This window comes from Pleurodeles waltl, chromosome 6 (assembly GCF_031143425.1).
Source record: "Pleurodeles waltl isolate 20211129_DDA chromosome 6, aPleWal1.hap1.20221129, whole genome shotgun sequence".
Lineage (NCBI taxonomy): Eukaryota > Metazoa > Chordata > Amphibia > Caudata > Salamandridae > Pleurodeles > Pleurodeles waltl.
This window is the reverse complement of record NC_090445.1, coordinates 140,205,888-140,228,019: the sequence shown is the minus strand read 5'-3', so window position 1 is coordinate 140,228,019 and position 22,132 is coordinate 140,205,888. Positions and strand designations below refer to the sequence as shown.

The window sequence follows — 22,132 nt, the reverse complement described above, 5'->3', positions numbered from 1 at the left end:
TGGCGCCAGAATAGAGATTAGAATACGCATAAACAAGTTGCATTTGGTAATGAGGCGCAGAGGCCAACATATGACGTGATCTTTGCCAGCTGAATCACAGCAAGGATGATGACAGACAACTTTCCCTGATACTGGGTCAAGTGGCCTGATTCAGCTGGAGAGAATGCCCCCTCCCCGGCACGCTAGCATGACTTCAAATTGTTGTGTCTGTGCTGAGAGTAACCAGGTGACAGACGAAGGGAGGGAAACAAGTGCAAAGAAACCAGGAAGAAGAAATTGGTTAAAACAAGGAGAAATAATTACTTAATTACGCTTTAAAGATTAAACGAAATCGCATCATGGTTGGCCTCTCCCACTCCGCCCTTTTCTCATCTTCGTATTGTCGTTGGATGGTAAACAGCCACACTGCGTCCACAACTCAAGTAAAATGGGCCTTCGGAATAAAGGGACCACTCCTAACTAATGGTAATTACTGCAGGTGGTAGGGTTTGCCCTCAGGAGAGGCCAGGTCTGAGACATGGAACACCCATGGTCCTCGCTATAAAAGGATAAGTAGCTCTCAGTCAACTCTTACCACTTTCCTAGGAGGCGATTGGTACGTGCCTCACTACTACAGCATCTTAGACTTTCTAGGCGAGAAGAGCAGAAGCGTTTTGGGGGGCACCAAGAGAGTAGATCTTCAAAGTTCTGTACTTGGGAACTTTCCACCAGTTGGTAGATTTAAGTGTGGTGGCCGTTCTAAGTTAATAATGGCAGCTTGGCAATCTGGACCAAGGCTCCATCATGGTGGTCTCCGTAGTAGCCACTCCAGTGGGCAGCAAACTATCCCATTGAAAGGCCTCCAGAGCCATGATGGTGGTATCTCTCTGGGTGTTGGCAGCTTTGACAGCAGTAGAGAAAGCTGGACTAGCTATGGTGGTGGTGCAACAAGAAGTGCTAGAGGTTGGGGTGGTGAAAGGGATGCTCTTCTCTCTGGTGGAGAGAAGGAGACCATGCAGAACCTCAACACCCGCCTGTCCTCCTACCTGGACAACGTGAAGTCCCTGGAGGAGGCCAACGACGACCTGGAGTGTAAAATCAAACACTGGTACAAGGCCAACGCGGAGTGCAGAGCAGGATCCCCCGACTGCAGCAGATACTTTAAGCAGATTCAGGAGCTTCAGAAGCAGGTATGACTGATGCTTTGAGTAGTTCTTTCTTACACCCACCTTAACTTCAAAATGCAATATATTTTGGTTTTCTTCTTTTCACTCCTGATGGGCCTGAGTCGGTTAAAACTAGTAACGGTAAGCAACGAGAGCCAAGCTGGAGTCTCCTCGGGTTCTTTCTGTACCGTGGAAGCAGTGGCTGAACATGCTCTGTGAACTAAATATGATTTGTCTGCGATGCCACACAAAACAATATCTGGTGGCTGTAAGAAAGCGTGGCACATCGCGTCACACCCTCATTTATAAAGTGCCCGCCTTGATGCTGCCAGTGATTAGGTTCATTTGTGGCACACACCACTGATGTAATTGCCCCTAGGCGCTGCATTTGTAAACGGGCCTCGAGAAGGAGTAAACTAACAATTTAAAACAAATGGGTGGGTGTGTTCTAAGCACTGTCTGCCAAGCAGCATCCTTGCTGTGTGTCATGTTTGATGAAATATTGCTTGTGTTGAGAAAGGCCTACTTTTCAAGCAAAAGGTGCTTTATTTTAAAACATATGTGGTGAGTGAGGCAGGGTCTGAGGCTGTCGGATTTATGAAGGATGTCATTTTTGTCTGAGCTATTGGACTCGCCGAGGAACCCGCTCTCATAAGAGAGCTCTTCATTTCAGCACACACAGGAAGAAAACAAGGATCTTATGGCCCTATTTACTTCTGTTTTTTTTTTTTTTAGGGTCGAGACTGCGAGTGCATGTGCTGGCGCATGCATCTGCTTGCCAGACTCTGTTGTGATCAGTATAGGGCCTGGAGCCTGCCTGTCCCTCACCATTTGTTGGTTTGAGTGGCACTGTTCTTTACAGCCTAGTAATTCGTCCAGGCACACCTGGCATAATTTCCGGTTCTCTGTGTGGAGCAGGGATCAAGCACTACGTGATTCAATGTAATTAGTGCCTGTCCGCAGCTCCTGACCTGATCGAGGTACTAGTTGTTCTTTTTAACTTCTAGTGCCCCACAAACACAAGGCTTGTGACTAGCAAAAAACATGTCCAGTAGGAAAAATAAAATTGCAAAGTTTTATTTTTTAAAGCTAACTTTTTTATTTTGTTAATTCGTCTTTTTTCGTGGGCGTTGTCGTCAAAATATGACAATTAACTTGTTCTAAATATGCGAGATCTATTGCATTGCAAATAATTGTATTATTTGTACTCACCGTAGCTCCAAAGCATCAAATAAGAGTCTTTCGAGGGCTGTGTGTCGCATCAGGGGTCACTTCTATCATGACATCCAATCCTATCATGACACCGGTAGTCAAGAGTAAACGAGTATGTGATGTCACTTCCGCTGCCCTTGGCTAATTAATGAATCGACGTCCATGGGAATCTCTTTCAGTTTCTGTAGGAATTAGAGGTCCACTGAAAGGCCAACCCGATAAAAACATGCTTATTGCCTGACTGGACGCCGACGTTTTCACAGAAAGAGTGTTCTGAATTTAAGGTGTTTTAAGTGTCTTAAAATTTCTACATGGCAAAGTCACGGAACTTGGCGGCATATTAGGTATAAGTGCATTTTTGCTGCTTCTAGGCTTTCAGCCTTGCCATTTGATCCAACTTGAACTTCTGACAAATCTATCTGAATTGACATTGCTACCCACAATAAAAAAAATAAAAATATTGGAGTTTTTAAACAGTACATTGGTTAAAAAGGCCAGCATTTAGTGTGAAATGTGTGCCCAGCAGAGTATAGGGTCACGTCAAGCTTGTTCTAATGTATTCCAGATCATTGCTGCTTCCTGCGAGAACGCCAAGACCATCCTGCAGGTTGACAACACCAGGCTCATACTGGATGATTTCAAAATGAAGTAGGTTTTGGGGCTTTGGGGGGCGGGTTGGGGAAGGGGTCGTTTGTTTCCTCGAAGAAAATTCATCATTATGAAAGTCATAATTTTAAAGCTAAGCTCAACAAAATATGTGATGAATTATTAAACTGACATTAATAAAACCCGATGAAATGCCCAGTATAATAAGCTTATAACGTTTTAAATTAATATAATACATCTGAACACCAATAAGGGGACGATGGGAGCTGCGGGAATATTGCTGGAAGGCCAGATCCACCCTCCACCGCCCTACACTTCCTGTCTCTGTAGCTCAAATTTAAGGTTATGTTTTAGCCCCCCTTTCACCATCTGTCACCGTTTCTTCTCTTTCTTTCCCCTTTTTCTTCTTTTCTTTCTCTTGTTCTGGGACAAAGTCTGATGCTGAAAAAGAAGTCCTGGTGCCTAAAAATGAGAGCTAAGAGAGGGCATGAGGTGAAAGAATGAAGAGAAGGGTCAAAAAGGTTTGACAAGAGTCCAAAAGCAGGACTTGAAGATCAATGCACATGAGGTGGAAAGCAGATAAAAACAGAGGGCACATATTTGTCTAACCAATGTAACTATGTGTGTTTTAGTCTTTTACATTGTACACTGAGCCATAAAGCAATGTTGTGCAGTGGGATTGAGGCGTGGTGTACTGGCTGGCATGTGGCAGGAAAATGGTGCATTATGATCTTAGAGTTGTGGCTCGAGAAGGGGGATATTAGTATTTTTAGGGGCAGACTGCTCATAGACGGTTAGAGGCACCAGTAGTGTGGTTTTATTTTGCGATGAGGTGCCTACCGGAAGAGGTGAATCTTCAGTTCCTTTTGAAAGGATGGGGTCAGTCACATTAGCCTGGGATGGAGTTCTACGCCTTGGGAGTGTTTCAGCAGCTGTCTTAGTCATGGTTGCCGGAAAGGGGGTGTATTGGTGTAGACTACCTTCTAGGATGATGAAGCCGATCTTGAATGTGGTGCAGGTTGGTAGTGCAGTCAGAGGAACCCTCAGAGATTTGGAGCATGCCTGACCTATTTATGAAGCCATTTGACTAATTGAGCTGCTGTATTCAAAGTAATTTACAGAAGAGTTAGGTGAGTCCCCGGGAATGCAGGCTGAGAGCCTAGTGCTACTGGAGAATTGACAGATGACCATGTACAGATTTATTTTTGAATGTCTTTCTTGACCCTCTAGGTGTGGAATAGGAATGTATGAAAGTACCAGAAAGGAAAAATGGTCTGGGATTGATGGCAGGGGTGTGCGAGATTTTGATGATTTTGGCCAGCAAAGTTTTACAAATTGGCAATTTCACTCGGGTGTTTCACCCTGGAGATCATTTTTGTGCTAGTAGAACCCAGCCACCTTGCAATATGTATAGAGAGTTTTACTCTGCAAGTTTGTTGGTTGCATAGCTTTTCTACACACAATGGCACATATTTGCAGTGCTTCCCACTGTAAGTTTAACATATGCATGGCTTTTCTAAGGGAAATTTGCAATGTACAGGGGAAGAGCACTCTTTTCTGTAATGAAATCTAATAGAAAATGATTCTGTTCATTATAAAGATGTTGCCAGAAATTGTCATAAATGTCCGTGTTTTATTGCTCTGGTCGCAAATCGCAAGCTGCAATCTTTATAATGCTGCTTGTCTTTCTATAGACAAAATATTTCCATGATTGCTGATACCCTACTTGAAAAATAACTTTTTTGATGCATAGCCGTCCATTGTAATGAATAGTCTACTTTGCTAGAACCATGTTAAACCAAGACAAGATCAGCTCAGAATTCATCAATATGTACTCACTTGTGTTGTATTCCTCGTACTGTGAATAACGTAGAGCCAGGTTAGAGCTGGTTTGTACTTTTACAGGAATTAGTAAATGCTGCAACAGAAGTACGCTACCATCTCTGGCCAACAACAGCATAAGATCTACAAAATGTTCAATTTGGTGGTTCCAGTTGCTGCTGGCGCTTCTGTTGTTCATTTATTAAGAGTTTCAGTTTCAGTTTATTTTTATTATGTTACGGGACTCTATAGAGGTCCAAATATAGAGAACAAATACATAGAACAAATAAATAACACAATGTTATACATATGTAAACCACCCACCCCCCGGAAGCATCTAATCACATAAAGCAAACCTTATTCCTGAACAAACTTTAAAACAGAATTTGATAATTAAATTTAATACAAAGATAAAAAGCATTAAAAAAAATAAAAATTATATAGCAAAACATTTCATTAGGGGGATAAGAAAAGGCCAGCAATAACTCAGCAGCAGTGCCTAAGGAAAGTTTGAGACAGATAGGGCGTATCCACTTACGGCAGAATAAAAGCAAGGCCGGACATCTGAAAACTACATGGTTCAGGTCTTGATCACCATTATAACAGAGATTACAAGTGGCTGAAGATCCATACCATCTGGCCCGCAATGTATTGAGGGGAAGCAGCCCCTGTCGCAATATGAGCGAGAATCGTCTGATCCCATGAGGCAGGGTCCAGCTGAGGTAGGGCTGCATTTTCCTCAAAAGGATAGTGTCAGTTGCAGATTGAAATCCCTGCATGCGTGTGCAGGCCTTTTTATCCCGGCAAAGGCTTGCAAACCAAGTTACATGTCTGAAAATGGCTTTTAACTGTGACTGAGGAAGTGTGGGAATGGAGGCAGGGTCTAACTGTAGGAGATCCGTGTGTATATAAAATTCATGCCAATAGTGTATTTTGTCCTGCTGCCAGCCAAGACTTCTTTATTTACCAGTGACCTCAAAGAATCATCACCACAGTTCATCATGCTAACCACCAATCGTACAACCCCAGCCAGACCTTGAACAAAAGTGCTTCACAAGTCCATCTCAAGCCTTAAGCTTGCTGCGGAGAGGGCCGAGTTTGTGGAAGAAAGCTTCCTCAAAACACAGCCCTTTAGTTTATCTAAAAAAAAACATTTTGAAAATTTGACATGCTCTAGGGCATAAAGTAAAGACGGAGGTATCTTTGCCCGGTACACCTCTAAGAAATGTTTAAAATGTCTCTTGCCGGTAGCCCTATAGAGGTTGTTTAAGCCGTTAGCTTGGGATAGAGTTTTGCGTTGGTTTTGTTCTATGTGTGCCCTGTCTCTGAGGTTCCCACAAACAATTTTATCCAAAAATTTATAAGAATTTACCCTCTCAAGTTTCTGAGCTCCCAGTGACCAACAGAAACTGCTGTATTTGAGCCTTTTTTACCATTTTACTTTTGGAGCAGTTTATTTTTAGAAAGTGGGCTTTTGTGAATTGCCCAAGGCCTGAAGACGATTGTTTAGCCCTTTTGGTGTACGATCCAATATGATTATATCATCGGCATAGAGCAAACAAGGTATGGGCCTTCTTCCTTATATAGGGACGAGACCCTCGCATTACTAAGAGGTGTCAAGAACCACCTATCAATGTTTTACAATGAAAACATGATAGGTTGTTCTTTGTATTGTCTTATAAATAACAATATGTTTAGAGCCAGAGTTACTAAAACGTGGTGCAGCGTGGTGCTGCATCAAAATTTTAGGTACCGTGCTGCGTCACTTTAGAAACGGAGGGATGCGCCCTATTTACTAAAATACAGAGCACCCCTGTGTTTCCCCCTGCACCAGCGCTAAATTTAGCTGCCAGCACCAATGCAGGCATCCTTGCACCATAGTACAAGGATGTCTGCATTGAGGGAATTGATTATTTGTGTGCAGGAAGGTGTCCCTTCCTGCACATAAATAAACTATAATGCTGAGTTGGCACTTCTATGTGTGCTGCATAGTGCAGCACACATAGGAGTACCAAATAGTAATTTTTTTTTGATTGTTTATGTGCAGGAAGGATCACCTTCCTGCACATAAACGATCATTGATGGCCTTTTGCTCTTTCAATGTGTACTGCAGAATGCAGCACACATGGAAAAAGCAAAAACGAGGAGGAATAAAAGTAATCCTCCTCGTCGCACCATGCTAATGTCATCCCAGGGGTGGTGTTAGTTTTTGGCTCTGCACAGATTTGCGCCTTCTTGTAAATGTGGGGTAGCATCACAGGCAATGGGTGTTGCAGTGGAACACCCACTGCACACCCCTCTGACGCAGAAAACTGCGTCCGTCAGAGGGGCCCAAATTTGCAAGGTGGTGTTAAGCCACAAAAAGTGGCTTAGCGCCGCCTTGTAAATGTGGTACACTGCACAACGCCACCAAAGCATCACAAAAAGTGACACTCCAGTGGCGCTAGGTCCTTGTAAATCTGGCCCATAATATTTTAGGTTGACCTAATGTACAATAGGCCAGGAGTGTTAATTATAATGTTCATCATTATAAGGTACACACCAATACAAATGTTCGAAAACCACTGAATATGTTACAACTACCCAAAAGGTATATGGATTAGAACAATATGTCTAAATCCTAATAATGAATGTATTTTCATATTTTTTTATATTATTGTGCATTGATCCTATCCACACTCTCTAGCATTTACCATATTTATGAGGTTTCGACAGAGCCTGATCTAGCACTGGTGGCGCCTGGTGTAACAATCTTTTTTGCCCCTCCACCCATGGCCTACTCCTCAGATTACCTCACTACCACCCGGAAAAAGTGACCTTCATCTCTCCATAGTCCAGCTCTTACATACATTTCATTTGCCTTAAAGCACTAGTAAAGGCTGGATTTACTAATCCACTCAGCAGTCCACATAAAATATGGATCTTTTCTATGCAGCAGGCATATTAACCCTCCATGCTACTTTATGGAGAGTCAAAACTGCCACTAGTCAAAACTCGCATCTATGGCTTTAGCCGGAACATCAATCACAAGAGTTATCATGATATTTTTATTGCTGTCTGAAAGCTGGATGCACAAGGAACTCAGCAGCAGGTGCTTTGAAATCATAGGTATTAGCTAAATACAGAGACTCCCCCACCCCCCAAAGTCAGTGCCCTCACTGGAGGTCAGCACACACTGCCATCGAACACAATGAGCAGACCTGGGTTTCAATGTAAATACTGCTATTCAATTCTTTACTGTTAAAATGGGTTTTCTAGTTAGCAGTGGTTTGCACCCTTTCCAAGTAGGGACCCTCACTATAGTCAGGGTAAGGGAGTCAAACAGCTAAAATAGTCCCTGCTCACCACCTTGGTATCTTGGCACAAGCAGTCAGGCTTATCTCAGAGGCAGTGTGTACAGTATTTGTACACACACACACACTAAGTAACACAGTGAAAACACTACTAAAGGACTCCACACTAGTTTCCAACAATAGCCAATATTTATTTGAGTAAAACAAGACTAAAACTAAAAAAATCCAATATACACAAGTAAAGCTATCACTTTGTAAAAGTTGAAATGAGTCTTAATACATAGGAATAAATGAGTCCATATTCTTAGTACAAAGTATCTGGGATGCATCAAAAACAAAGACTGTGCAGGCCACAGCAGAGGTGAGGTGCCGAAAAGCAAAGCGATGTGTCAGTTTCTCACTGTGCTAGGGAGGTGATGCGTAAAATTTTTCCTCATAGGAGAGGCAATGCATCGGTTCTTTACTGGCGGGGAAAGTGATACATTGATTCTTTCCTCCCAGGAAAGGCAATGTGTTGATTTTTGAACTCGCAGCTTCGGTTCCTCACTGTGGTGCGGGTTTCATGAGAAATTGATGCCCCGGGGATGTGCATTGAAAATCCAGACGTGCAGTGTTGATGGATTCATGTTGAAACAGGCACTGCGTCAATTCTGCAGCCGCGAGACAATGCGCTGCATCAATTCTCCTGCTGTAAGACAGACGTTGCATCAATGCAGGAATTTTCTCCTGCAGTTCACCAGCTTACACTTTCAAGGGCCCATGGACTAGAGTTGGCATCATTTCCAAGTCAGTTCTCTCAGCAGAAGAGCCCCAGCACTGGCTGTCGAAGTCTTTGATGTCCTTGAGACATCTAAACAGAAGGCAAGCTCATCTCAAGTCCTCGGAGAACCTTGGAAAACAGGATGTGGAAAGTCAAGTCCTGTCCTTTCACTCCCAGGACAGAAGCAGCAAGCAGCAGACCAGCACAACAAAGCAACAGGCAGAGTGGCAGTCCCTCCTACACCATCCAGCTCTTCTTCCTGGAAGAATGCCCTCAGTCCAAACGTTTTCTAACTTTGTGGAGCCAGAGGTCCAGTACTTATAGTCATTTCTGTCTATGAAGTAGGCAAACTTCAAAGAGAAATTGTTGTAGTGCACAAGACCCTGCCTTTCCCTGACCTGGTCCCAGACACACTCCAGGGGGTTGGAGACTACTTTGTGGGAGGACAGGCATAGCCCTAATCAAAGTGCAAATGCCAGCTCTCCCACCATTCTAGCTCACGAAGACCTCTCAGCCTGGTGATGAGCCGTCAGGATGCACAGGGCACACCTCAGCTCCCTTTGTGTGACTGTCTAGAGTGAATTTACAAACAGCCCAACTGTCATCTTGACCCAGACGTGTATTCCACAGACAGGAAAAGGCACAGAATGGTTAAACAAGAAAATGCCCACTTCTAAAAGTGCATTTTCAAACTGATGTTACAGTAGTACATTTTGCAATAACACTGAATGCAGGTTAGCACTTTGGTCTTTAGTTATCTTGTAAGGTTGATACAGCACTCCTATGGCCAAAGCCACATTAAAACATTCTAAGAGAAAATCCTGATTAGACGTCAACCACTATCAGTTCTGATGTGTGGTCTTTTGGCTAAATTGATAAGCTTGGAACCTTGAGAACTGGGTCCTAATCATGAACTTGGTCAGGCACAGTTACAAAGAAATATTCAAAAGACATTTTGATTGGGAGAATGGGGAATGGTTCAGCAGCAATATGATATTTTGCCTACTGAGATGAACATCCTTGCACCATTTCTTTTTTGGCACATGAGCCAATATTATAATGCTGGGAAAACCACATTATTGCTCCATGCCATATGTTTAACACAGAAAAAACTGTCAATATCTATATGGAAATTTATAGGGACTGCAGTTTCAGCTTATTTCATCATTCATCCGTCGCCACTTGTCTTAACAACTCATCTGCCTAACGATTATGGAGCCTGCCTTATGTGAGAGGTTATTTAACAAGACCTGATCAGAATTCCACACCAAATAGCTTTTGCTGCTTAGATCTCTCCGTGTAAAATCTGCCAAAATGTAGGCGGGGGAAACTGCAAATACACCTCAGAATTGAGGAAAACATCCATTATTACGGTGATATCATCCCCTTGAGGTGATGAACTCGAATTGATTAGGTAATGACAGACCTAGTAAATACCACACATGGTGATATTGGTATTTCCTGGCTGCAGTGTTACCTCCTGGGAGTCCTGCGGGAGTAGCAATCAAGGTGCGAGAGTAAAAGGGGAACTGAGAATCTGCAAAGCGCAAGGGCTTACCTACGGCTGCCTTTTGGTGGTCTTTGCCTTAGAAACGGTTGTAAACCACGAAAGGCAGCCCTCATTTACCAAGGACGGTTTGTTGCTTTTGTCATAAGAGGGACAGACGTAAAACTGTCTTTAGCCAGGTGCCTAAAATTACAATCAGGCCAGTGCAGTTCAAAGAGGATGAAGACCTAAGATGTAAGCACAGCAGACAACTTAATTCTGATTTTATTTTTAAGAAACTTAAATTACCTTATGTACTGCCTTGTTATTCTGCACAGCGTTTCTCGTACAAAAGTCTCATTTATAAATTAACATAAACACACTTTGAAGCTACGAATGTTAAACCTGGTGGTAAGATAATATCAATGTGAGTTTTTAACATTTGCACAGCCACCGACTAAAGCAATAGTTTGCAACAACGCTGAAGGTAATTGTAGGCAGAGCAAGAGGTGGCAAACAATTGTTCCAAAAAAAGTAATAATCTTTGTAAATATGACAACAGATCCCTAAGAAGAGCTAGAATTTTTTTTCTTGTAACCATTCAGATTAGTAGTGCTTCTATGTACGCTTCTGGCTAGGAAGCAACAGGATGTAAGTGATCTTTTTGAAACTGTTTTTAAGTTTATGCAAAATAAAAAGAAACCCAGAAAAATACCTACAGTGTGAGTTGATAGTGTCATACATATTCTTACTGCAATAACCTATTAGAGGCAGGGACATACAAGCTGTATACATTATCTTAGAGCGGACACATCTACTAGACGAGCCGGAATCAAGGTACGTTGTGTATTGACATTATACAAGGAAGCACCATTACACAATTGGTCCTCAGAATATTGACCTGAATATTAGTGCTGCACACAATTAGCCCTCTATATCAGATCCACTCGCCACCAAATCACTGCCCTCCTGGAACATAGCCAGCAATTGTGCCCACAACATTATGGCATCTGCTGCCCTTTTATTAGTTAGGAGAGACCCTCATGGTGTGTTCCTCTGCCACTCGCCATTCTAAGAGATTACACAACCATTGATCCAACAGGAGGACCCTTGTACCTATTCACCCGATGGCCAGCTGTCTCTTCACCAACAGTAAGGCCAACTGGGCAAGTCTGTAAAGGATTTTACGACCTTTAGGGTGTATCACCACTCCCAACAAGAAGGCTAGTGGCGTCAATCGTATTCTAATCCCAGTGGCCGCATCTATGCTTGGTAGTACTTGTCCCCAAAAGTCCAGAACTTTTTTGCATTCCCACGCTAGATGAATGAAAGTGGCACCAATTGCACCATATCACCCACACTTGCCTCCTTTAGCGGGTTCTATTTATAGGTATGGTGTAAGAAATGAAAATGGAGTAAGTTTAAACTGTTGTGACAAGATACGGTACGCGCGTACCCAATCCGAATCTGAGATCGGCGATCCCATATCTTACTTCCAGGCCCACGTGCTGGGAATTGTCGAGATTGCATATCACCCCTCAGAGCCTTTTTAGAAGGGGTAATAATGTGGCGTACCTCTCCCCACCCAATGAAGCCATCCAGTACCCCCCAGGCACTGCAGGGAATCTGTTCAGAGCTCCCTTGTGACACTCTCCAATTTAGCATAATGCAAGAAGTGGGCTGGTCCAACCCTCAAAAGAGTCCTGGACATCAGGGAATGTAATGAAGGTGTCCAGGCACCCCCTTTACCTCCATTGCTCCATAGACATGTCTACATCAATATATCTAAATGGAGCCTGATCCCACAGCCTTAGATCCCTACTGATGGGGACCCTATGAAAAATCTTTTAGACTACCTTTTCCTGAAGTCTCACTGTGTTTCAAATTAAATATGGAACTGGACAGTTCGATCTGCCCCCTCGCATCAACAACTGAGGCAAAGTGTTCCCACAAAACCCTGTTCCCCAGAGCTGTTTCTCCTAATTCTCAGACTCTGAGCCATTTAGCCTCATTCTGCAAGTGTACGGCATAATAGAAGAGCTGTATATCCAGGACCACTAACACCCCATCTTCCAAGTCCTACTTGAGAGTTGCCAGCACCACTCTGCTACATTTACCTGCCCATATGAGCGCCGGCTGCTGCAAATTTCAGAAGGAGGATCGGAGGGGGACGGGGAGAAGATGGGGACGGAACAAATGAATCCAAAAAAAAAAGAGAGTTACCGTTCGCTGCCGCAGTTCTCTGCTGCCGCCTCGCTCGTCCTCCTTTCCTGTTCTGGTGTCCCAGCATTCACTGGGACACAAGAACATGCTCCCCAGGAAACCTGGCACGACTTTCATGCTAAAGCTAGCATGAAAGCAGAGTCAGGATTGGTCTGAGCAGCTTGGACTGCTACTCAGACACACCCCTGAGGCCTGTGCAGTTTCTCCAGCCCGGCTGTGTGCACAGCCGGGCTAGAGAAACCTAAGTGTGCATGTGTGTTTGGCCGGCCATCTCAGGCAGTCCAAATACACATGGGCACTTAGTGCACTCAATTCCTCATCCCACCTCCCATGGCCCAACCCCACCTCTCCCTTCACATGCTGGCTGAGCCAGCAGCAGAAAAATAAAACAATATTTAAGTATCCTTTTATTTTTCTGCTGCTGGTTGTTAGCCAATGGGGCTACGCTCCTCTGCCATTGCGGAGAAGCCGCCCCTGCATATGAGATTCACCAACAGGCTATCCAGCTTGCAAAAAAACTATCCATGTGAGTGATACTTAATGACATTCTAGAGTGCCCTGAGTATCACCCAAGTGTATGCTTAGTAATGTGCTAGCAGTCTTTTCTCTTTCTGGTTCCAGGTTCGAGAATGAGCAGTGCCTGCGCAATAGCGTGGAGGCGGATATCAATGGTCTTCATAAAGTTTTGAGCGAGCTGATGCTGGACAACTCAAACCTGGAAGTGGAGGTTGAGAGCCTGACTGAGGAGCTAGCCGCCCTCAAGAAGAACCACGAGGAGGTAGGCTGGAGCCTGTTAGTACTGACGCTACACAAGAGGAGCTGCGAACGTACAATGCCACATGAGGACTGACTTACAGATAAACATATATATCTCGCCAGGGCAGTCACATGGAAAATAGGATTGGGGAGAGGCATTCACTTACCATATACCATGATGCGTGACTCACTGTGCAGCAGTCATGCCAGGATTTTGTCGGCACTTGCTTGTCTGGAAAATTCTGCATCTGTTCTAAGACATGAAGTCTTAGAGCAGATGCAGACATTCGTTGTACCATTTGCCTTACCCATATGCAGCCATTTTTCTACCCAGACAATGGTCATTTGCACATCCAACTCGCCTCCAACATGCATAGTTGTGTCTTCTACCTGAAACTGTGATGCCAAAACCTGCTGTGCCGTATCGTCTGAGAGAAAGGCTTTTATGATCATTCATTGTTTTCAGGTTCAGTTGAGCCCACCCTTTCCTTCTGGTCTTTCTATCGGTGGATAGTAAACCATGCAAAACTAGCCCTTTCGTAAACTCATGCTTTGGAAGACCTGCTGACCAGTTTCACCCATCATGTAGCAAAGCAGAAGTGGTTTAGTTTTTTCCATGCATCTGTAAATTCACCTTCTTTTGTGCTGTATTCCCTCGTATCTGAAGTAGTTCTGTGGGGGTGCATAGTAATTAATAGCTGCACACTATTAAATGTTATCATTTATAAATCGGTTTACACATATCTTAGAAAGAGTCACATAGAAAAGCACAGACAGTGAAATCTAGGCCCACACTTTCATAAACAACAGAGTAACATACTTTATAAACTTGGTTACAGAGCTGCAGAAGTGAGATCTGTAAGACTGAAGAAAAGAATTCAATAGCTAATGTTTTGCTAATTTCACACTTGTCCGTCATCCTGGGTACAAGTTCATTAGAACCAGAGTACACAAAACAGTATGTCGTGGGTATATATGTTGTACCTTCTCCAAAAGTAGACAATCACTTAGTTTTCCAATATTCAGAAATAACATTGTGAATTGGCTATCGGTCTGACACCTTTCAGAAACAAAAATCCCTCACTCCTACAAAAGCTTTATGAGGATATTCCTTGACTCCTTTTCTTGCCCATCACTGGTACTCTAGCACGCAGGCTTGAGAAGGCTCATTCTGGAAAAAATTACTTTGTGAGCTGTGTATTTTATGTCTCAATGCCCAGGAGATAAAAGGGAACCAGGGAGCAGGTGGCCAGCTGAGTGTGGAGTTGAACGCGGCTCCAGGAGTCGACCTGCTGAAACTTCTGAATGATATGAGGACACAGTATGAACACATGGCCAACAAAAACCGCGAAGAGGCCGAATGCAAGTTCAACGAAGCGGTAATAACAGTAATAGAAATACAATTGAGTAAGGAGGTGTTTTAAAAAAAAAATTAATACAGGAAGCAGGGTTTCTTTAATGCTCTCTGTTGTGTTTGTCTCCTACCCCAGTGCAAGGACCTGAAGAAAGAAATTGACTGTGGCAACGACCAGATGCATTCCGGCAAGAGTGAGATCTGTGACCTCAAGCGCACCCTTCAAGCCCTGGAGATAGAGCTAAGGGCAGCTTTGGCTATGGTAGGTCACTGCTGACCCTGGTAATGTCCAAGCTATGAATACTTGACCTACAGAAACAATGAAGGTGGAATTCTAATAGGAACTCGTTGGGCAAGAATGTTTTGCTGTTTCAACCTATATCCAAGGTTTTTAAAATAATGGCCAATCGAAATTCCCTGCTTTCACTGGAATAGTACATTTAAAAAAAAAAAAATAATAATTCACCGGCACGGTCAATTTTAGTAGGTCTGTCTGTCTTTCTCTATCTGAACCATCAAAACTTATTTTTCTATGTTTGAGAATTTCTTGTTCCCCCAGAAATCTTCTGCTTACATTCTTTGCTCTCTCTGTATTATTTAAAGGTGAAATTGGCTTTCATATCGGTCTTACCTTTTTGTCACTACTTGATCGCCTTTGGCGGTCCTTTTCCTCTGTTGTGCCTTTGCATTCTTGTATTATCCTTGCTATTCTTTGTTCTGCCTTGCTTCACATAGTCATTCCTTTTTCGTCTTGACATTCATCTCTCTCTCATGATACGCTTGGTTTCACCTTGCAATCTATGGGGCATATCTACAAGAAAGTGGCTCATCACAGATGATGCACTACATCTCTTGCACCCCCCCCAACAATACCATGTGTGCACCGTAATAACAGTATGGCCCACCATGGCGCACGTTAGGCCAATAGCATAAAAAATGTTAGCTCTATTCTGGCGCTTGGTGGACTCGCAGCTAGAATTATGGTGCTAATATACAAAAGTCAAGGGAGGCTCATTGAATACAATGGGAGCGTCACTTTAACGCCTGCCTAAGAGAGGCGTTAAAAATGACACTAAAAATGGCACAGTGAAATCTTGCAAACTTCACTGCATCATTTTTCTGGGCCTTCTAACTGGGGAATGCCCCACTTGCATACATTATGCCTGGTGCAGACATAATGTGGCGCCAGATGTTAATGCCACTTTGTAAATATGGAGCGATAAAAATGCCTCCTTAACACCACATTAGTGTAAAAGAATGACGCTAATGTGGTGCAAGGAGGCGCAAGTGGCTTGTAAATATGCCCCCATGTTTTTATTGACTTTGCTGTGCTCTTCTTTGAGTTTCTGGGGGCTCATGGGGAGGGCAGACAAATGGGAGCACTCTGTACAACGGCCCACCATACTTATAGTTGCCCTCCCCATTTTGAGGGAGGTGAAACCAGAGGGGTTCTGACAGTGGGGCATCAGCAACCTTTGTAGTTAAAAACCTTTGACCTAATGGGCTGTCCTCTGGAGGGCTGTGGGATCATAATCACCTAACCTAATCACCCAACCTATTTATAGCAGGTGCCCATCACTACATTTCCCTGTCTGAAACCACAGAGTGGGACATTCTCTGAAAGGCAAATTACACAATGGCTCCCTGTCTTCTCCATGTATGCCAGGCCATTGTGTTTTGTTCTGTATGAATAAACTCCCACCAGGGAGGATTACTTTTGAAAGGAAAAATATTTTCTAAGCGGGCACAACAAACAACCCAACCAGTCAGATGCTGTGAATGCTGGGAGAGGAGGCCACTCCTAGAATGGAGTGCCTCCAACAGGGGGCTAAATTACCCTGTCTGTGTTTTGTCTTGACATTGATTATTCTCCCTTCAGAGTCCTTTTCATCCCTTGCCATGCCTTACTTTTCATTGTCATTTTTGTTCTGTTATTTTGGAAACAGAAAAAATCACTTGAAGGGACCCTTGCAGAAACAGAAGGACGCTACTGTCTGCAGCTCTCCCAGCTGCAAGCGCAGATCAGCGCAGTGGAAGAGCAGCTAGCTGCAATCCGGTGTGAGACTGCCAACCAGTGTGCAGACTACGAGGAGCTCCTGGATGTCAAGACACTGCTGGAGAAGGAGATTGAGACCTACTGTCGGCTCCTGGATGAAGATGGAGCGTAAGTCAACTGCTTATGAGTAACTCATCATTTCTCTCTTTACTGCTGACAAAATAGGGATAATAGACTTCTTATACGCTATCAACACAGTGCTGACTTTCTTATAAGAAGTGGTGAGTTATAAAGTGGAAGGTTCACTTTTCATTATAATCATTAAAATGCTGAAAAAAAACAATTGCCCAGTTGATCAATATTTTAGAAAGCTGACAGATCATAACATTTAGCAAGAACTTTCCATTCAACATTTGGTAAGGAACTCTAGTGTGCAATGGAGTCTCGTGATTGGAGCACTTGAGAAGGGAAGCATAATTATTTATTTATGCAACCCAAAGAACAAACATCATATCTACTGCTAAATTTGAGAATCCACACTTAAAACGCAAGATGTGCAATTTCTATGCACAGTTAAATGTTGACAGCTGTGCCCAGATGTAGATATCACTTGAACCATTCTAAACATGTAATACTCTTGGCAATCTAACACTGCAACAAAAGGTTAATGCTTGTAAATTTTGATTTTTTTCTTGCAGGGCTTTCCAGAGTTCACCTGTGAGTTCAAAGTCGCGGTCACAGTTGAGATCCGAGTCACAAAGTAGAGGTGAGTTTTGATAATGTACTAACATCATCTTCCCTAAGGCTGCTTGGTTGCAGCTTTTACTGACCCACATGTGTTTCCTGCAACTGGCTCGTGTAAGGGATAAGGCCAAGTACTTCTCAAAATGTTTTACACGATGTCAAAGAGACTAGCTTACCCATCAAAGATTGATCTGTATGGTAAAGATGTAAGCTGAGCAGAAATGCGAATGAAGGACCTGAATTATCTCTCAATTTATCCCCAAAGTGAAGAAGTAATAATCACTGCTGCATTCAGACTGTCCTATTAATCATCTAGTATCATCAATTCATGCCTGTGAAAAAGGGTAGAAGTGCGGTCCAAGCGTGTTTTGTTGGATTAAAATGATATTCATTTGAGGACATCTGCCATGTATGTAAGTCTAGGGCAGATGCAATTTGCTCAGCCATACAAAAGAAGATTCATTTAAGTTAGACTAACCTTAAGGTTTAAATTGCCTCAAAAACCACAGAACAACATTTAGTTGAACAAACACCAATAAATGCCAAGTTTTCCTTAGTTACATTTCACATATACTGTGTTTTTAAAGACCCCCTTTGCCAACTTGCCTTTCACCATAGCCCTCATGTGACACCTGTCTCTATTACTGTGTCCCTCTTACTTAAAAAAAAAAACTGTAGAGTGCTATGCTAGGATTCATGAAAACAATATTTGAAAATATCATGTACTCCAATTTTAGATCAAAACTGTTCCAAAGACGTTCAGCAAAACAGCTAACACAGACAACTTGGTATTCCTGCGAGCAGTGCACGCTGGTCTATCATTTACAGCTCAGATTTGCATACCGAGGCCTAAGTAGCCTAGGTAGCTTGGTAAAACCTCCCTTAAGAGATTCAAGGGATGATAAAGATTATCAAGAATAATGTATTTCTTTCTTCTGCCATAAATATCAGGTTCTTCATATCTCATGCACTATCTTTTATATTTTTAGGACCACAGAAAACAAGGACGGTCCAGACAATAGTTCAAGAGGTGGTGGATGGAAAAGTGATTTCTGAAAACGTGAAGGAGACTGTACAAAAAATGTAAATTCTGAAAGTAAATGGCCTTCTTTGACCCTACTGACTCCTCAGATGTAACCTTTGACTATACCTAGAGAGGCAGAAGCCCCAGATTTAGAAAACGTTTCCATGCTATTCACACCGCTGTCTGCACTGCCAAGGGCGTGATTCAGAAAGGTACTATGTAAAGGGGAAGGTGTGCAAAATTACAAATTGTGCAATGTCAGAGTCATTAAAAAAAAGCCTGCTTTGTGATTTCCAAAGCTGGTTATTTTTTCCAAAAAAAAGAAGAAGTGAAAAAATGATCATGTATGACCATGATAAAAAGTTCAACTAATAGGCTACGACCACTCCCCCCACACGACCTTTAATTCATGCACAAAATACATGTGGGCATATTTATTAAGAAATCATGCGGTGCAGTGCAGCAAGTCACCTTGCTGTGCTGTGTGATAGGGAAAGGCCAGCAATGTTCTGCATCTAACTTTCATGGTGCATTTCTGCCTTTTCCTTGCACTGGCACACAATGTGCTGCATAGCACCAATGCAGGCACCCTTGCACCAGGCACCATTGCACCATTGCAGTGAGAATTGTTTTAATGCAGAAAGGGACATCTTCCTGTACAAAAATGGTCCTGAGACACATTTTCCTTTTTCTACGTGTGCTGGGAAAAGCAGTGGAAATAGAAAAAGGAACTGATTTGAGGAAATAAACATATTTCTCCTTTAACGCCTCACCTGGGAGGTGTAGGATGTTGACACATTCCCAGGTCTACCAGTAATGGTAAATCTGGAAATATGCCAAGATCCATGTGTGGATGCATGGGAACACCCATGCTCTACCCACCTTCCCAGGGCAGCATTGCATTACTCTAGAGTAATCAAGACAGGCAAGGCAATGCAAGGTGGCCTTGATTGGCTTGATAAATCTACAGCAAGAGTTGTGTCGCTCTTGGAACCATGCTGTGTGGTGCAAGGGTGACACAGCTCTTTAATAAATATGCGCTTGCTGTGTCCCTCTTTGCTCTCCTCTCCCTCTCTCTTCTCTCTCTCTCTGTTAGATGTTCACAGATTGGCAGGAATTATCCAGCACTAACTGTCTTTTGGATGCTCAACTCCTGAACCCCCATTGTCAATAGTCTCCTGAGAATGCCCTGAGAACATACTTGATGGTCGCCACTGTTTAGCACCCTCTAAGTGGTGTTTCTCTACTACTAGAAGACCCATACAAATGGGAGCATGTTAAGTACTAGGAAATAAGCAGTGCACAGTTGCTGTTGTTTACTATCATTGGGAAGAATACCCATCTCAGATGAAATGGTTAAACTTCGACTGTCTTCACAAAGGTGGAAGTCTAGGGAGTTGCTTCAAGCCTTAAGATTGTTCCTTTTCTTTGTGCTCTTGCAGACTTCTGAGTGAGGAAAAGGAGAAGGATGTGAATCTTTGAGTATTCCAACTTCAAGAAAGAGTTCTTAAACTTAAAACTTCATAAAGTTTGTGGTGTTTACAAAAAACAAGAAAAATCCTCTAAAAGTTGTCTTTTGTAAAACAAAAACGGTACCCATTTTCAGAAGGACAATTGTCCCACAAAGAAATGCGTTAGGGGTAAAGTTATATAGTAAAATCTTTTGTAGCAAGAAAACTTCACACCAAAGACAAAGTTTTGTGAATGAGACAAACCTTGTAATATCCCAAAGCGCAAATGTTATGTGCTTATTCTAGTTTCCTGTTAAAGTTATGATTTTACAAAATCCTAGTTAAAATTTACAACACCTAAACCATTATCAGAGGCGTAAAGAAAATGAAGCCCCTCCCCCCGCAATGTACCTGGAGGGAGCACTCTCCCCCTGGACTCAGACAGCGGCCTACCCAATTTCCCCCCCCCCTGCACAGTGCACTGTGCTGAGGGTCCCGCTGGAGCTCAAAACACCCTGCACCACGGGGGCTGCAGGGCCCTTTGTTATGTCACTGACCATTATGGCCCTCGTTAGGAGTAGTATATTAATTCTAAGGGGGCCAGCAGCAGCAGTTACCGGCCCCATCAGAATTATGAGATCTGTGGAAAAACCAAAGAGCTCCTATCTTTCATCCAGATATTTTGGCAGCTAAAAGCAGCTGAAATCTCCGAGTGAAAGTCTGGCCCAAAATGAGGAATTATCAGAGGAACTGAACCCAGAACTACCAATTCCTCTGGTAATTTCTCATTTTATAATGGTCCCTCTAGGTCCAACTCATAAAGCAATAGATTTTTCTCATCCATCGAGTTACCAGTGCCCCTGGCATCAGTAGCTCTGAGGGTGGTGAAATCTGGCCCATTGACCACGCAATTAATTGAGAAGGTCTAAGTCTGTACCAAATTCTTTTACATTTTTGCTAAGAACGTCAGTATAAATTCTAGAACTTGGTATTTCTTCTACCTCTGCGGCTTCAAACAGTATAGACATGGGCAAATTTGAGGGGCAGCCTGGGGGGTTGTGATCAGCGACTGTGGCCAACTATATGATCTCACCTACAGCTTCAAAGCCTTAATTGTATCTAATTAGCAAAAGAGCTGAGCGTTATTATGCTGAACTTTCCTGTTCCCGCAGTTCCTCGCAATAAATTTTATTTCTGTCTGCAAGCATGACATGTCTAATTTGAGTCATCTTTGTGTCTGTGAAAAGCAATCTATCTTTTGTGAGTGAGTGAGTGAGTGATTGAGTGAGTGAGTGATTGAACGTGTGCAATCACTATTCTAGCACACTATACATTAAACCGTCACATGGAAAATCGCCACCAACTCTGCCCTTGGTTGCGTTTGTACACCACGTGCCACAAAGTTTTGCGCATTTTTCCTGCCCTATGTCCTTCGAGCGACATTACTTGTGCATGTTCTTGTTCATGGCCCGGTAAATGTGCCTAAGTCCTCCTGTGCTGGGTGTTGTTCGTATTTATACTGTTTGTTGTCAGCTGCCTACACCTAGAGTAGTAAGGGTCACTCTCTTTCACACATCTCCTCCATTAGTCTGTAATGTATGTAAAAGGATCCAATGTCTACTGCTAGATTCTCAGGAAATTACAGACACCACTCTGACCTTTGAGTAGTCACATCACACACTCTGACCATTGGTTTTCCTGCTCTTTGCTGTCCACAGCAGGCTTTAGCGTTGGTGGCACCTGGTGCAACAAACTTTTTTTAGCACCCCGTCGCCCCAGTGACCTCCTTCACGGATTTTCACCCTCCAAAAGTGTCCCTCATCTCTCCATAGCCCTCAATCACATGTATTTCATTTGTTTTAAAGTACTGGTTGGGGTTGGCTTTACTGATAAGAATGGAAATCTACTCAAATGAACCCCTTTTAGCAACATTAGGAATAGATAATGAAAGTGTGGAGAAAACAACATAACGTCCTAACCTATAATATGCAGTTTGCATGCAGCTCTCTGATGCTAGTTCATAAGTCTCTGTTCTACATTAGGGCTGTAACTTATGAACAGCTGTAACAAAAGGATCTCTGTGGCAAAAGTAGTAATCCACTGAGCTATCCATATAAAATATAGTTCTGTGATCTGCATTGTAATGCGTTCTTTGCAGCAGGCTTATTAACCCTCTGCGCTACTTTATAATGAGTCAAAGTGCCTAATCTCTTTCCGGCAGCAACATTGATCACTGGAGTAACGTGGACATTTGTATTGCT

At 43.0% G+C, this 22,132-nt stretch overlaps 1 protein-coding gene across 1 annotated transcript; it reads left to right on the top strand.

Moving 5' to 3' along the window:
* The first annotated feature begins 580 nt into the window (after window positions 1-580).
* Window positions 581-21,081, top strand: LOC138299384 (keratin, type I cytoskeletal 12-like). The gene is made up of 8 exons (XM_069237610.1): window positions 581-1,169; window positions 2,923-3,005; window positions 13,168-13,324; window positions 14,523-14,681; window positions 14,793-14,918; window positions 16,603-16,820; window positions 17,351-17,418; window positions 18,386-21,081. The coding sequence occupies exons 1-8, from the start codon at window positions 750-752 to the stop codon at window positions 18,481-18,483; spliced, it is 1,329 nt and encodes a 442-aa protein (XP_069093711.1). The 5' UTR covers window positions 581-749; the 3' UTR covers window positions 18,484-21,081.
* Window positions 21,082-22,132: the final 1,051 nt, after the last annotated feature.